Source organism: Grammomys surdaster, unplaced genomic scaffold, assembly GCF_004785775.1.
Source record: "Grammomys surdaster isolate TR1022 unplaced genomic scaffold, NIH_TR_1.0 187, whole genome shotgun sequence".
Taxonomy (NCBI): domain Eukaryota; kingdom Metazoa; phylum Chordata; class Mammalia; order Rodentia; family Muridae; genus Grammomys; species Grammomys surdaster.
The window spans coordinates 4104644-4119149 of NW_021604632.1; the positions used below are offsets into that span (position 1 = coordinate 4104644).

Sequence of the window (14506 nt, forward strand, 5' to 3'; positions counted from 1 at the left end):
CCCCAATTAAACGCTTTCTCTTATAATAGTTGCCTTGATCATGGTGTCTCCTCATAGCAACAAAACAGTGACCAAAACACTCATACACACACACACACACACACACACACACACACACACACACACACGAGCATACACAGAATGTGTTCTGAAAGAAAAGTAGAGCATTTATATCTTCCTTCCTGAATGTGGATGTCCCATCAGCTGCCTCATGCTCTTGCGGTCATGCCTTCCCTGCCATGATGTACTGTACCCTCAAACTGTGAGCCAAAAGAAACCTTTCTTTCCATAAGTTGCTTTTGTCATAAGGATACCAAAATTAAATAATACAGAAACTTTGTACCAGGAGTGGGGTTATCATTGTAGTAAATCTAACCATGTGGTCCTTTGGAACTGGTTTGTGTGAGGAGTACGGAAGCTGCAGGCTAGAGAAGCTCTGGATCAGTAAGCAGGGGTTAGGTCATTCTGGTGGGATTTCAGAAGACTACAATGCCAAAGGGAATGTGACTAGTGGAGTCCTGGCTCCTGAGCTTTCATAGGGCACAGGGCTCAGTCAGGAACTTGGATGAAGCCATTTGCATTGTATTCTGGCAAAGAGTCAGGCAGCATGTTGCCCATGAGCTTGGGTGAAATTGAATTTTAAAGTGATGGACTAATTTGTTTGGCAGAGGAAATTTAAGACAGGACAGCATTCGGACTGCGGCGATTGGCTCACTGTTCTTGCTCAGATTCACAGAGACCAGAAAGAGGGAAAATGTATACTGTCTGATGAGAAAGGACTGTAAGCAAATTTAAAGTCACAGACAAAGAGGTTATAGACAAAGCCTCTGAAATTGCTAAAGACATTAGTGCCATCAGGGGTAAACCTCTTGCTGGGTACTGGGATAATAGGTAAGGTGCCCTAAAGGCATGACCCCACCCATCTAAGGCTCCAACTTGTGAAGACACAGAGCCTAAACTGAGAGTGCTACTACAGAGTCGCTCTGCTCCAAGATGGCTGTCTAGGGAAGTGCTTTTTACTAGGTCAGCCTGGAAGGCACATAGAGGCTGATGGAACTGTGCTCCCAGAGGGACAAGACACATCTCAAGCTGGAAACAGAACTTAGAACTGTCTTCCACTTGGTACTACTGGTTTTTAAAGACGAGTAAGAGGACCATAGAGGCTTGTATCAAAGTTCAAGAAAGCTGCCTGGGCCATCTGATCGTGGTAGAGTCAGGTTCTCTGTAGGGAGGCCTGGAGAGACCGACCACCTTGTGAAGATCTAAAGGTGAACGCTACAGTGTAGTGGAGGCTCCAGGATGCTGGAGATCATAGGACCTTGGGATGTCTGCTGAGAAAAATCTACAGGCATGGAGTAGAGTCTTCCAAAGATAGAGGGAATGTATCCTTCAGGCAGTAGAGCTATGTGTGCGTGCAGAGCTCCCTAAGACTGTGGGAGTCCAGATGATTCCATCATGAGTCCAAGATGTCAGATATAGAGTTGCAGGGTTTGGTGTTTGCTCTGCTGGGTTTCGATCTTGCTTTAGTAAACATTTCCTTGCTATCATTCCATTCTTTCACTATGGACTGGAAATGTTTACTGCATATCATCGTTCATTGGAAGTACGGAGCTTGTTTTATTTCATATGGACTCCTAGTTAAGCTAAGAGTGCCTCGACTTCAGAGAAGACGATAGTGCTCTTGAACAATTCTGGAACTGCTAAGACTTTGGGGACTTCAAGGATGGGCTAAGTGAATTTTGCATTGTGAGATGAACACGAGCCTTTAGTGACTATAAGACTGAAATTCATTATTTAAAAGTGTGTAACCATCCTTACAGGAATGAAGATACTATAAACAGATACTGTGTCCCTTCCTTCGGCTCTCTGGCTATTGAGACCATGGACCTCAAGCTGGAAAGAGGAAAAGACTAGGATTCTGGCACCAGTCGGAGGCAGAGCTTGTCTCTGAGAATTTTCACAAAATATTGACTTGTCAGACCACTTTGCAGGAGAGACTGAGTTGAGACAATGAAGGTGGGTGGGACCACACTTCAACTAGGAGTAACTTATTCACACCCCATAGCCTCTACTAGGATTGAGTAGCTCATTCAAACCCCTTAGCCTCTGCTTAAACCTCATGTTAGAACCTAAAGACAGACTGGAAGTGGGTGGGTCACTGGGGTTCTTGGCTCCTCTTCCTAGTGTGGTCACATTTCATAAATCTGCTTTTCAGTATTCTTTGTTTGCTTAAGTGTCCCGTTGGCAATGGGTGGCCAAGCCTGGCTTGTTAGGTGCGGCCAGGGTTCAGGCTCTGATCCTAAAAACTCCAAGTCACAATTTAAGTGACCGAACCAAGAAGATAGACACTTTTGATTTGTTTGTTTCAGCCACTTGGAACAAACTGACCTCAGATGAAGAAGACTGAAGGGTCCTGCACAGCTATTGGAGGCATTTCATTCCTCAGACTTTCTCTTTCCTTCCCATGTCTGGAGGCCATCAGTTGTTTTTATAGGGTAAACTGGAGAAATGAGTATTTGGACTTGGTTTGGATTTCAAAAAATGCTGACCCTTAGTGAGCTTCTTGTCAGGGTTTCCAGGCTTTGCTTTCCTGTTGGTTTGGGGCTACTTTGAGCTATTTGGGTTCATTTTAAACCGTTTTGGTAATTACTGTTTGGTAACTGGCTTTGCCTGTTAGAACTCTGAGCTGATTGAGTTGTGCTGAATCATTTGGAATGTTATGATGTTCGTATGACAGGACTGGCATGTTATGATGTTCGTATGACAGGACTCGTCCCATTTGGAAATTTGGGGGGTCTCTCTTGAGGCAATCATGGTTCTGTTCAACCAGAGAGAGAGAGAAGTGAGGTGTTAAGGAGATCTTTTCTGTGATTTGTATAACCATAGAGACTGCTAATATCTTTTATTATGTTGGTGCCCCCTAGGGAGAATTTTGATTAGAGTTTTGTATGTTCATGATGGTTTTAAGGCAGTGTGAGGCAAGACAATCTGTTCCTAGAATTCCTGGAAATAACTGAGTTGTAAATCTCTGGCTACTTCATCTCTGCATTTCTTTTTTTTTTTTTTAAAGATTTATATTTTCTGCGTACGAGTGTTTTGCTTGCAGGTATGTTCGTGCACCATGTGTCTGTAGTGTCTGTAGAGGTCATAAGAGGGTGCTGGGTCCCCTGGAACTGGAGTTAGAGATGGTTGTGAACCATTATATGGGTGCTGGGAAATACGCCTGGGTCCTGTGCAAGAGCAGCAAGTGTTCTTAACTGCTGAGCCATCTCTCCAGCTCTTCATCTTTGTGTTTCTGTCTTCAAGTCATTTGTGCTAAAATTGTGATTCTCATCATGACTAATTTAAACTGCACGTGGGCTTGGTGCCAGCATCTGACGGGCAGAGCCATTTCTCTGGTCCCCCTAGCTATTCTCTTTATGCAAAGACGTTCTCTAATACTGTGTACTCTAGGCAGTGCTTCCTAACAATTTTAAACGTATTAGACACTGGTCACCTAAGGAGTACATCTTTAAATAAGTACTTCATTTTTAGCTCTCATTGGCCGTATTAAAAAAAAATGTATATTACTCTTCCCTCCTCCACTTTTTGAGACATGATCCCTTTACATAGACTTGGCTGTCCTGGAACTCACTATGTAGGTCACACTAGCCTTGAACTCACAGAGATTCTCCTGCTTCTGCCACCCGAGGGCTGGTATTAAAGGTTTGTGCCACTACACTTGAACTATGTTTTTGAGATATGAAGATATTACTCACAGAACAAATAGGGTGGGTTCTAGGGATGTCTGATGTAAAAATCATTCCTTCCATACCTCTCAGTTCCTTAAAATTGACTATCAAGGGTATTATTGGCATTAATACTTTGACATCTATCTTAGTTTCTTTTCTATTGCTATGCTGAGACACCATAACCAAGGCAATTTATAACAAAAAGAGTTTATTGGGGGCTTATAGTTCAGAGGGTAAGCCCATGGCTATCATAGCGGAGAGCATGGCAGTTAGCAGGCAGGCATGTCACCTCCTTCAACAAGGCCACACCCCCTAATCCTTCCCAAACAGTTCCATCAACTAGGAAATCAAGCATTCAAATATATGAGCCTGAGAGACCATTCTCATTCAAATGACCACAACCTCTGACCACCCCTGCCTTTTTCTCTAACCATGGGATCAGATTAGACCAAGCAGAATGGATCTCATCTTTGTGTTGAGACCAAGCCATCAGTCAATCAGTAAAGTCTTCAGAGAAACACTGCTCAGAGACGAGGGAGGAAAAGTCAAAACTGAGATGAAGTCACATTGGGCATAGTAGTACTTGCCTGTGATCTCAATGCTTGGGAGCCTGAGGCAGGAGGATTGTGCTTTTTGAGGCCAGCCTGGTTTTGTAGCAAGACTCTGTCAAAGCCAACAACAACAAAAAAATGAAACCACTGTGCCCGCCCTTCTAGAGTAACTAAAGCCAAGAGAGGAGAAATGACTCACCTACTGAGCTACCTGACATTAACTGATTAACTGAATGTCTTTGGACCTTGATCTCTGCTTATATTCTGTTTGTGATGCTTGTTTCAGGCACAGGCATATTATACCTCAGAACTGAGGTATAAAAACAGTGAGAACGTAGCCATCCTGGTAGCGATGAAGATGTTCTAAAGGGAGACCCGGGCCCCAGTCTTTGTTTATCGGAGTATTCCAGTAGGCTTGGTGCTGCTCTGGGAGGTTCCTTCCACATGACCTCTGACCTCCACATGTCCCTGATGATGGACCCCAAGAAATCGGAATTTCCCTGGGAATCTCATAACGGGAGAAGGAAAAGCCTGCTACTATCAGTCAGATGGTGTGCTTGCTTTCTTTCTTTTTGTTTTTTTTTTTTTCTGTCACAGTACAAGAAAAGAAACTAATATACAGGCCAAAATGGAGTCACTTGTGCTCAGTGCCACACAATCCAAACAAAACTGTAAGGAAATGTAGATCCCATCAGGTTAAGTTTCCTGAAAACTAGAAATTCCAGCCTGAGTTACTTCGAGGAGAAAATCCCTGAAAAGGTGGTGGTGGGAAGTGAACGTGGGGATCAGTTCATAAGAACAACATGTAACAGTACACAGACTGTGACGCCGCCAGTGCTTGTGTGTACCACGACATCAACAGTGTCCCGTCTGCTTTAACCTTTAGAAGGCTGGACGGATGTCAATCCATCACCTCCCCTCCTGCTCTTTCTTTGTCCCAGTTTTATAAAACACATTGTCCACTGGGGGCTTTCTTTCAATTTTGTAGACTTGGAAAATGCCCCAATCTAAGAAGAGAGAATAAAGGACAATTAGATCTACCACTAAATTTGTTGTTTTGAAGATTTACTTTTAGTTTATGTGTATGAGTGTTTTGCCTGTGCATTTGTGTACCCACAGAGGCCAGAAGAGGGTGCTTGATTCCCCCTTGGGATTTGAGTTACAGATGGTTGAGTCACCATGTGGGTGCTAGGAATTGAACCTGGGTCCTTTGCAAGAGCAATCAGTGCCCTTAACCCTGATGCCATCTCTCCACCCCCACCCCCATACCCTATGACTAAATTTGTAATTTTGTCTTGTTTTGTTTTTATGGCTCAGGCTGGCTTCAACTCCTCTTCCTCCTAACTCAGCCTCCCTGTGTGGGATTATAGGTGCATACCACAAGGCCTGGCATGACTTTCTCCTTTGACATATCCATCTAAGTGTGGTTGGGTGAATTAAGAGAGAACCAACTCCACAAAGTTGATTTCTGATCTCTGCGTGTGCACGGTGTCACACATGCTCCTCCGTCATGCACACATACACAATAAAAATGAATGAAAACTAAATAAATTAAGGTGTTTGTATTCCTGACTCAAAGGAAGGGAGTCATCGAGAGGTAGTTGATCTCAATGGCGGTACAAAGGCTCTTCTGGAATTGCTGTGGGGGTTGCTTGGAACCAGCCACCCTGCTCCAGGATGGTCTTGGAAGTAATCTTCTCCCTCACTGCTTCTCCTAAGCGCTCCTCTGCAAGGAAGCCGTTCTGGGGCACTGCACTAAGCTCGGAGTTTCCCTCCTTGTGGCCATAGTGGCAGCCTACTCTGTGACATGACGCTGAGACTTGCAGGGTGAGGAAGTGTCAGCCTGACAGGGAGTCAGGAGATGGTTCCGGGTGTAGGACACAGTGTATGTGTGAAGGTTGCGAGTGTGCCCTGAACTCTGGAATGGAAAGGAAAACTGCAGCTTAAGCTCAAAGAGGAGGCTGGAAGGAAGTGTAGTTGACGGAGGAGTCCGAGGGCTCAGTGGGACTTTAAAGTCTCCGTACAAAATGTTTGTTTGAAGGGCTTCAGGGAGCAGTTGACTTTGAAGATGTGAAGTAGCTGCCTGCTGTCCTTGTTTTCCAGATCTGCAGAGGCCACCTTAAACCGGCTCCACCTTAAGCAGGCTCCACCCAGTGCAGCCATTGGGTCCCGCTAGAGGCAGGTCGGCAAGGCCTCTTCCCCGCCTAGTTACTCTCACCTTAGCTGCGGTCTAGTTATGGCCATGCTCCTTCGGGTGGCAACCCAGAGGCTGTCTCCCTGGAGGGGCTACTGCTCCAGGGGGTCGCAGGTATAAGTCTATGTGTGGATGGGGTCCTGGAGGGTGGAGAGAGCCTGGCCTGAAGTGCTCGAGGCTCTGTGACGTCACCTTGCAGGCTGAGCAGCCCCCCCCCCTTCCCTCCTGCCACAGGGCAGGTTTGTGCTCCTACTGTCTCTCCCATGACCCTTGCACACTGTTTGTCCCCTGCAGGGTGGACTCAGCCAGGACTTTGTGGAGGCTCTGAAGGCAGTTGTAGGGAACCCCCATGTGTCCACTGCGTCCGCGGTCAGAGAGCATCATGGGCATGATGAATCAATGCACAGGTATCAGAAGGGACCGAGGGTCCTGGGCTGTCCCTGTCTCTCTGACCACCTGTTTGGAGTGCTCTCGCATTCTCCTTACAGAGAGAGGGTGCTCTCTGCCCTGGTCCACTGAGGTCCCTGTCCTCAGGTCCTTAAACCATTCCAGGTTCCTGGAAAAGAGAGGGTGAGAGGCTTCCACACCTTTTCAAACCTCTGAGGCCTGCCTGCTTCTAGGTGTCAACCTCCTGATGCCGTGGTGTGGCCTCAGAATGTGGACCAGGTCAGCCGACTGGCAACCCTGTGCTACAATCAAGGTGTTCCCATCATCCCATTTGGCACAGGCACCGGTGTTGAGGGGGGAGTCTGTGCTGTGCAGGTATAGTGGGGTGCCCTGGGTCTGGTCCTATCACACAGGACACATTTACAGCTATCTTTACCTGCCATCCCAGAGCTCTGGTATGGCTGCTGGGGATCTTGGCCATAAAACGGGGTTCTAGGGGCTGCTTCTGGCCTAGAGACCTAGGTTAAGCAGGGTTTTTGTTGTTGTTGTTGTTGTTGTTGTTTTGGCAATCTTGCTACCAGGGTGGAGTGTGCATCAACCTGACCCATATGGACCAGATCATGGAGCTGAATACAGAAGACTTCTCGGTGGTGGTGGAGCCTGGCGTCACCCGTAAAGCTCTCAATACCCACCTGCGTGACAGTGGCCTTTGGTTTCCTGTTGGTAGGCCTTGAACTAACTACTGTGTCAGAGTACCGAGGGCTTGGGGGCGTGGTTTGAGGGATTTCACAGGACCTCTGTCTTTCCCACAAGGGGGAAAGGACCTCCCCAGGTGCCTTCTCCAGCATTTCATTATCTAGACCCAGGTGCAGATGCTTCTCTGTGTGGCATGGCAGCCACTGGGGCGTCGGGCACCAATGCTGTGCGCTATGGAACCATGCGGGACAATGTGATCAACCTGGAGGTGGTGCTGCCTGACGGCAGGCTGCTTCACACCGCAGGCCGGGGCCGCCATTATAGGTGAGCACTGCCTGACTTAGTGCAGGGCCTCCGGGATAGGATAGGTAAGTGACACTCAGGAGGGCCCTGGAACTTTCTGGAGGGCCAATGCGAGTGCTGGAGTTGGTTTTCCCTGTGCAAGCCCTCTCTGGGTCATTAAACCACCAACACTGTGATGACAATCGGGGCTGCAGGAGACCAGACCAAACCTGTCTTCTAGCTTTAGTGAGTTCTGGACAGTAGTCACGGCCTGGGTACTCACCTACCTTATATGTCCCTGGGCTCAGGAAGAGTGCAGCTGGCTACAATCTCACAGGACTCTTTGTGGGCTCTGAGGGGACTCTGGGCATCATTACATCTGCCACCCTGCGCCTGCACCCTGCGCCCGAAGCCACAGTGGCTGCCACCTGTGCGTTCCCCAGTGTTCAAGCGGCTGTGGATAGCACAGTGCAGATCCTCCAGGCTGCAGTGCCTGTGGCCCGCATTGGTGAGCCAGGGGAGGGTGACAGAAAAGGCCCCCTTAGAAGGTCAGGCCTCACCTGATCAGCCCTCTCCCTGGCTCCAGAGTTCCTGGATGAGGTCATGATGGATGCCTGCAACAGACACAGCAAACTTAACTGCCCTGTGGCACCCACACTTTTCCTGGAGTTCCACGGTTCCCAGCAGGCACTGGCGGAACAGCTAGAGCGCACAGGTGCGCTGGGAACATGGCTCTGTGAGGTCTGGGCTGTCCCGGCAGAGGGCTAAGGATCAGCCTTTCTGTGCTTACTATAGAGGCCATCACTCAGGATAATGGTGGTTCTCACTTCTCCTGGGCCAAGGAGGCCGAAAAGCGCAATGAACTTTGGGCAGCGCGGCACAATGCTTGGTATGCAGCCTTGGCCCTGTGTCCAGGAAGTAAGGTGAGCTGGGGCCGGGGTGGAGGTGGGATCTACCCACTACTTTACTGCATAGAGTAGGCTGAGGCCCACTGAGGGCTGGCTGAGTGGGGTGTGAGGACCAGGGGCAATAGACCACTGCACCCAGCTACTCCAGTCTAAGAGGGAGAACTGTTAATATGCCCACAACATGGGAGTTCATGAGTCAGCCTCAGGTGCAGTGTTGAGCATTAGGAATTCTAAACACAGAGGAAAGGTCAACTGGGGAAGAAATGGAGAGGAAGGAGGCAGTTTAGCCAGAAGGGAAGGCTGGACAGATTATGCAGAAGCTGGGGAGGGTGAGGGCTGCCAGGGACCTGCATGTGGTCCAGGCTTGGATCCAGGGGAGTAGTGAAGACCTGGGCTAGTGAATACACCAAGGCCAGTGGGCTTGAGGACAGATGTTTCATTCTATGACATCGAAGATCTCTGGATTGGTCCTAAGCCTGAGCCACAGCGATTCCTTACCTTTGGGTAGGCGGTGGGTGATGGCGGGGAAACACGCAAGCTTGCCTTCCGATTCAGGCCTATTCCACGGATGTGTGTGTGCCCATCTCCCGATTGCCAGAGATCTTGGTGGAGACCAAGGAGGAGCTGAAGGCCTCAAAACTCACAGGTTTTGCCCGACTTCATTGCTGTGTGGGAGGCACTGGGGTTAGCCAAGGCCTGGGCAAGAAGGGTAGCGGTGACAGTTACTGTTCTCTGGGACCCTAGGAGCCATTGTTGGACATGTGGGTGATGGCAACTTTCACTGCATCCTGCTGGTCGACCCAGATGATGTGGAGGAGCAGAAGAGGGTCAAGGCCTTTGCAGAAAATCTGGGCAGGTGAGGAGGATGGAGCCAGGGAGGGGTGGGGTTTGGGGAGGGCAGAGGCTGAGGGGGAAAGCTGCTAAGAACTTCAATGGTCCTCCTAGGCGTGCCCTGGCACTCCATGGGACATGCACCGGAGAACATGGCATCGGGCTGGGCAAGCGGCAGCTGCTCCAAGAGGAAGTGGGTCCTGTGGGTGTGGAGACTATGCGGCAGCTGAAAGACACACTGGATCCCCGAGGTCTCATGAACCCAGGCAAAGTGCTATGAGGAACGTGTAACACTTGGCCCACCTGCAATCCCTAGAATGCAAAGCCCCTGTTCTGGACTTTTCCTTCATGCCAATGATCGTGCAAGAAATGGAATGGCTGATGCTGTCTGTGCCTGCCAGGTAGCCCTCTGTAGCTGGGGCTCAAGATGAAGGTGAAGAAGATGGACACACTCACAGAAAGCTACCACCGTTGTTCTTAGAAGCCTTTTACTCCAGTAGGAAAACCCAGGGTGTTTCCCAGCGGAGTTTCTTCCTGGCTGGCAGAGATGGTGTGGGCCTACTCCAAGCTAAGATTCCTCTGTGGAGGCCTCTCCTCTGCTGGTGCCCAGCATCATATGATTCACCCTATATATAGTGACAAGAGCATCCATTCCACATTGTTAGGCCTCCTCCTTGCCCCCCCCCAATGAATGTGAACCCCATTTGCAGTTGCATCCTTTCCTCCTCTCTAGGTCTCTAACCTTGGGCTAACGAGCCATTTGTTTTTGGGCCTGGCCCCAGACTAATAGTAGCCTGGGGTGGGGGATGGAGTAAGCCAGTCCCAGCCCCTCTATTTTTGCATACTTGAGGCAGAAGACCTGCCTGTAGTGGTGGGGTCACCGGACAGTTTCCCCACCAGGAAACTGAAGTACCTTCTTCAAGCTGTTATGGAGGACATTAGAAATACAGATGAGATAATTCGTGGTGTCCCTCCCCTCTCCATGGTACAACGCACTATCCACCAGCGTTTACGTTCAAAGTTGGGGGCTTGCCCACTCTGAGGCCTGGCAGTTTTGAGATTCCCTGGCCAGAGCTCTTGTCTGGAAGTGCTTGGCAGTTGTTCCCCAAGAAGTCCACGAGAGGGCGGGCAACACCAGACACTTTCAGGGTGGCCAGTCTCTCTCTAAACATTTTACCCCTTGTGGGTCCCAGTCAACTGTAGTACCACCTTCTCTACTCCGAGGTCTTTGGGTTGGAAAAACAGAAGGAAGGGGAAGCTTCTTGCCGCCACCCTGCCACTTTCTCTGTCCAACTTTTGGTCTTGGGATTTCTTCTCCGGAATGTCTGTCTCATGATTCTTTGCCTTGCTCCCAAACTACTTCAGGATGAAGAAACCCAAACATCAGTCCTGCACTTACCAGGGAGAAAGATCACTAGTGAAACCCCCCCCCCCCCACTTCGAGCCCTCTCAAGTCGAGTTCCAGTGGGCAGGGCTCCTACATACACCTTCCAATAACTGGCAACTCAACAGACAGCCATTTCCCCACAATTTCTTTTATTAAAGAAAATCCCAAACATACAGAAAAGTTGAAAGAACAAATACACTATTCACTGAAATATCAGTCGTTGAAGATTCAACAATGGACATTTTTGCCTTATTTGCTTTGTATATTTTGGGGGAGGGGAGAACATATGGGATTAGATTATACATTTTTTGAAATCATTCAACTATGTATTTCAGCCACTGTCTAAGAAGGACATTCTCCTATGAGTTTCAATACTATCAAATGGCTTAGATGGGTGGTTTTCAAAAGGGGCTCCTGGAGCTCTCAGAAGGCTTTCTGGGCTCCTCAGAGCAAAGGGGAAGAACCCATCTCTTGGCTCTTCCATGTTTTCTTCCTTCTCAGAAAGGCAGAGTAGGAACAACACAGGATTCTAGAGGGATGTCTGGATGGAAGGTGACATATACAAGTGCCACCTGGGAAGCCCAGACAAGCCTTGTCCTACCCTCACACCAGGCACTGGCAATCTGGGTCCAAATTCAGAGGACATGACAGCCAACAGAGGGCTTTGGTGTGCCAGGTGGGGGCGGAAGTCACTGGGGATGGGATGAGCACCAGCCTAGAGAGCCTAGAATAGCACCCGGTGTGGGGCTCAGTGCTGCCCCAACTAACTCAACCACGGGACTCAGCCACAGCACTGCCAAAGCAGCTGGGCTCACACAGCCAAGGTGGGTACACAAAGCCTGTCTCCAGGCCCAGGGGTCAGACAAGGAGATCTCTTTGAGGGCTGGGCCCTGCCCTGCCAGCTCTGCTGGTAGGATTATATATAGAACGGGGAGACACAGTTGCCAGGCAGAAGCTGGAGGTGCTGGGGATAGAACAGTGCCCTTTGCAGTGACAAAGCTACAAGGAAGCCTGCTGCGCATGTGCCAGGCCTTTGGGGCAGATCCCCGACATTCACTGAACTGAGCTGCATGACCGTGTCCCCACTTCGCATGCAAGGAATCAAGTTCAGATGAATGCAGTTACTTGCTCACGATTCTGCCAAGAAGGAAAGTGCCCCAGGACAGACAAGAGCCCAGTTTCTAGCCATTGATAGTGCTCACAGTTAAGGTCCCGAGGCTAAATAAAGCACTCTTAGTTCTCTGAACTTGCCTACCTGCCTTGGTTCATGTGTGTCCACTGGCCCCTGACAAATGTCCTTGCACAGAACAGATGCTTCAGAAAGCATCTGAGGGCAAGGGTGGTAGCATAGTCCAAACTTGTGGGCCTGTTGGGACTGGGCCCCGAGACAGCAGGACAAGGGGCAGGTCTGGAAATAGTCATGGTAGAGAGATGGCGCCATCTCCCTCCAGAGCTCTCCTTAGCTGGCTCTGCAGGAGGCCCTGAAATGCAGCTCCTGGAACCCTGCTAATAGACAGGCAGGCAGGTATGTACTGTTGCCCCCTGCCCCGAGTTTCCTGCCCAGCCTGCAATTTGCCAACTTTTATGAGGCTGAGCGGCTGGTTCTGGTTCAAGGACTGTGAGCTGGAACAGGCCCAGATCAGGGCCTCTTCCTGAGCCTCAGTGAAGCATGCCCGTGAGTCAGCACTCGGCTGCGAACGGAGCAACAGGCAGGCAGAGTGCAGGATGGGGAGCAGAGGCTCTGAAGAACGGGCTTGGGCTGACAGTTCGAGGTGCCTATATCCTTGCAGCCTCTGATGGCTGTAAGATCTTTGCCCCTGAATATCTTTCCAGTAACATCCTATCACAACCAGAGATGACAAAAGACTGACAATCACTCCATGATGCTTAAGAATTTATAAATTTCAAAGACACAGCCAAGCCACCATGTCAAGCCTCTGGCTAGGAGTGGCTAAGCCATTACAGGTGCTGAGGGGGTGTGAGATGGGAGGTGGACAGAGGGAACTGGCATTTGCCTTCCAATTTGACTGTGTAACAACACTTCACTAAAATAAAACCACACGGTGCATCTTTTATTACACACTATTTTAATACCATATCAAAACACCTTGACTGATGAAGATAAGCTTTTCTCCTAGGTTTTGAACAGTTTTAAAACATTTTTGTAAGGTTTTTTTTTTTTTTTGGATTTTAATATATAAATACAGAAACCTATCCTGCATGGGCTGATGTCATGTGTGAATATCAATGGCTAAAATAGTTCCGTGTGCCTGGAAACCGGGGTTGCAGTACATAGAGTCCTGTAGTAAGTCTAAGTTTTCTCAGAAAAAAATTCACAAGGGCCTAGGAAAAATGTCCAGGCATTTTTTCAGTGTATTTGTGATTGTTAAATCCTCTGATGGGATCAGATCTGGAAAGAAAGGCAGGGTGGAGGTGGGGACGGAAGGGGAAGTGTCTGGGATGGGCTCTTCATCTTCCTCTTTTTTTTGGCAAGGAAATCAAGATATCAGAAATTTAAGGGGAGAAAAGTGCAAAACCACGCCAGAAAAATGGGACAGAAGAACAAGAAAACAAAAAATGAATCCCCCAAGGTAGAAAGTTTAGTGATGCAGAGAGCCAACTGGGGTGCTGGGCAAAGTAAGTGACGTGTGCCCGCTTGTCCACCCGCCCGTCCGCCCGCCCTCAGAGTGCTAGAGGTGAGGCCATGGCTATGCTTGCTTTTGTCACTGAGTGGGTTTTAGCTAGGCAGCAAACAGCAGTCTGTAAACATCACAAGGGAAAACACCAGTCGACACGAGACTTTTTTTTATAGAATTTTTTGTTGTTTGTAAACACTTTTTAAAGACAGACCCACACGCCTTTCAAAGGTGAAAAAGAAAATGCCCTTTCCCTCCTGGGTCGAGGGTGAGGGGAAGGATAGAGGTCAATTCATTCTTCTCTCAGACTCACTCTCATCCACTGGGTGTCCTCAGCGAGGACCATTTTCTGGAAGTCAGTGCAGAAGGGTGCCCTGTTCTCTCTGGTGTCCCAAGCTCAGCTCTGTCCAGTGTCCGAGGAACCTCCTCCCAGGAACAGGGGCTGGCTGTCCCTGTGTGGGTCGGAAGAAGTCAGTCCCGCTCCATCTTGCTGAGAGTTGCCGCTCCATCGCACGGTGGCAGCAGCGTGTGTCCCCCTGAGGGCAGGCTGTCGGCTGGGGCATCTGGTTCAGTCCAGGCAGGCCCATCGAAGCCAAACATCATGCCGGCACTTTGGACCTGCACTCTGGAGCTGGGATCCAATCCCTCTGCCTCACTCTCCCTTGCTTGTCATCAGATTTTGAGGTGAGGGTAAAAAGAGCCAATGTCCCTGATTTGCCTGACACCGTCAGCTGTTCTGGGCATTTACTTGGAATAAATAAAATAAACCTAACAAAAGAAAACACAACAAAGAAGAGAGAGAGAAGAAAAGGGATCCCCCAAATCTTTGGGTGTGAGATCAAATGAGAATGGACTATAGGTTTTTCTGGGGCTTATGCTCTATTTGCCAGGGCAAAAACAAAC

General features: G+C 49.0%; 2 protein-coding genes across 3 annotated transcripts in view; one reads left to right on the forward strand and one right to left on the reverse strand.

Moving 5' to 3' along the window:
- The first annotated feature begins 6501 nt into the window (after positions 1-6501).
- Positions 6502-11206, forward strand: Ldhd (lactate dehydrogenase D). Its single transcript, XM_028768502.1, has 11 exons — positions 6502-6590; positions 6771-6883; positions 7097-7238; positions 7445-7586; positions 7724-7883; positions 8150-8349; positions 8428-8556; positions 8637-8764; positions 9305-9395; positions 9494-9605; positions 9695-11206. Exons 1-11 carry the CDS (start codon positions 6519-6521, stop codon positions 9858-9860), a joined length of 1455 nt encoding a protein of 484 aa, XP_028624335.1. The 5' UTR covers positions 6502-6518; the 3' UTR covers positions 9861-11206.
- Positions 11207-12848: 1642 nt separating this feature from the next.
- Positions 12849-14506, reverse strand: part of Znrf1 (zinc and ring finger 1) — an 84786-nt gene continuing 83128 nt past the window's right edge. The window contains exon 5 of one of the 2 annotated variants that reach the window (XM_028768503.1): positions 12849-14055. The gene's annotated coding sequence lies outside the window, so the exon portion shown is untranslated. Of the gene's footprint in view, positions 14372-14506 lie in introns of both variants that reach the window. The other variant, XM_028768504.1, reaches the window with a different exon arrangement.

Excerpts from the sequence above, each read along its gene's own strand:
- Ldhd (XM_028768502.1), top strand. The coding sequence starts at position 6,519 with ATGGCCATGCTCCTTCGGGTGGCAACCCAGAGGCTGTCTCCCTGGAGG. Across the intron at positions 6,591-6,770 it reads ACTGCTCCAGGGGGTCGCAG|GGTGGACTCAGCCAGGACTT; the intron begins GTATAAGTCTAT and ends TGTCCCCTGCAG. Across the intron at positions 7,239-7,444 it reads GGGGAGTCTGTGCTGTGCAG|GGTGGAGTGTGCATCAACCT; the intron begins GTATAGTGGGGT and ends TCTTGCTACCAG.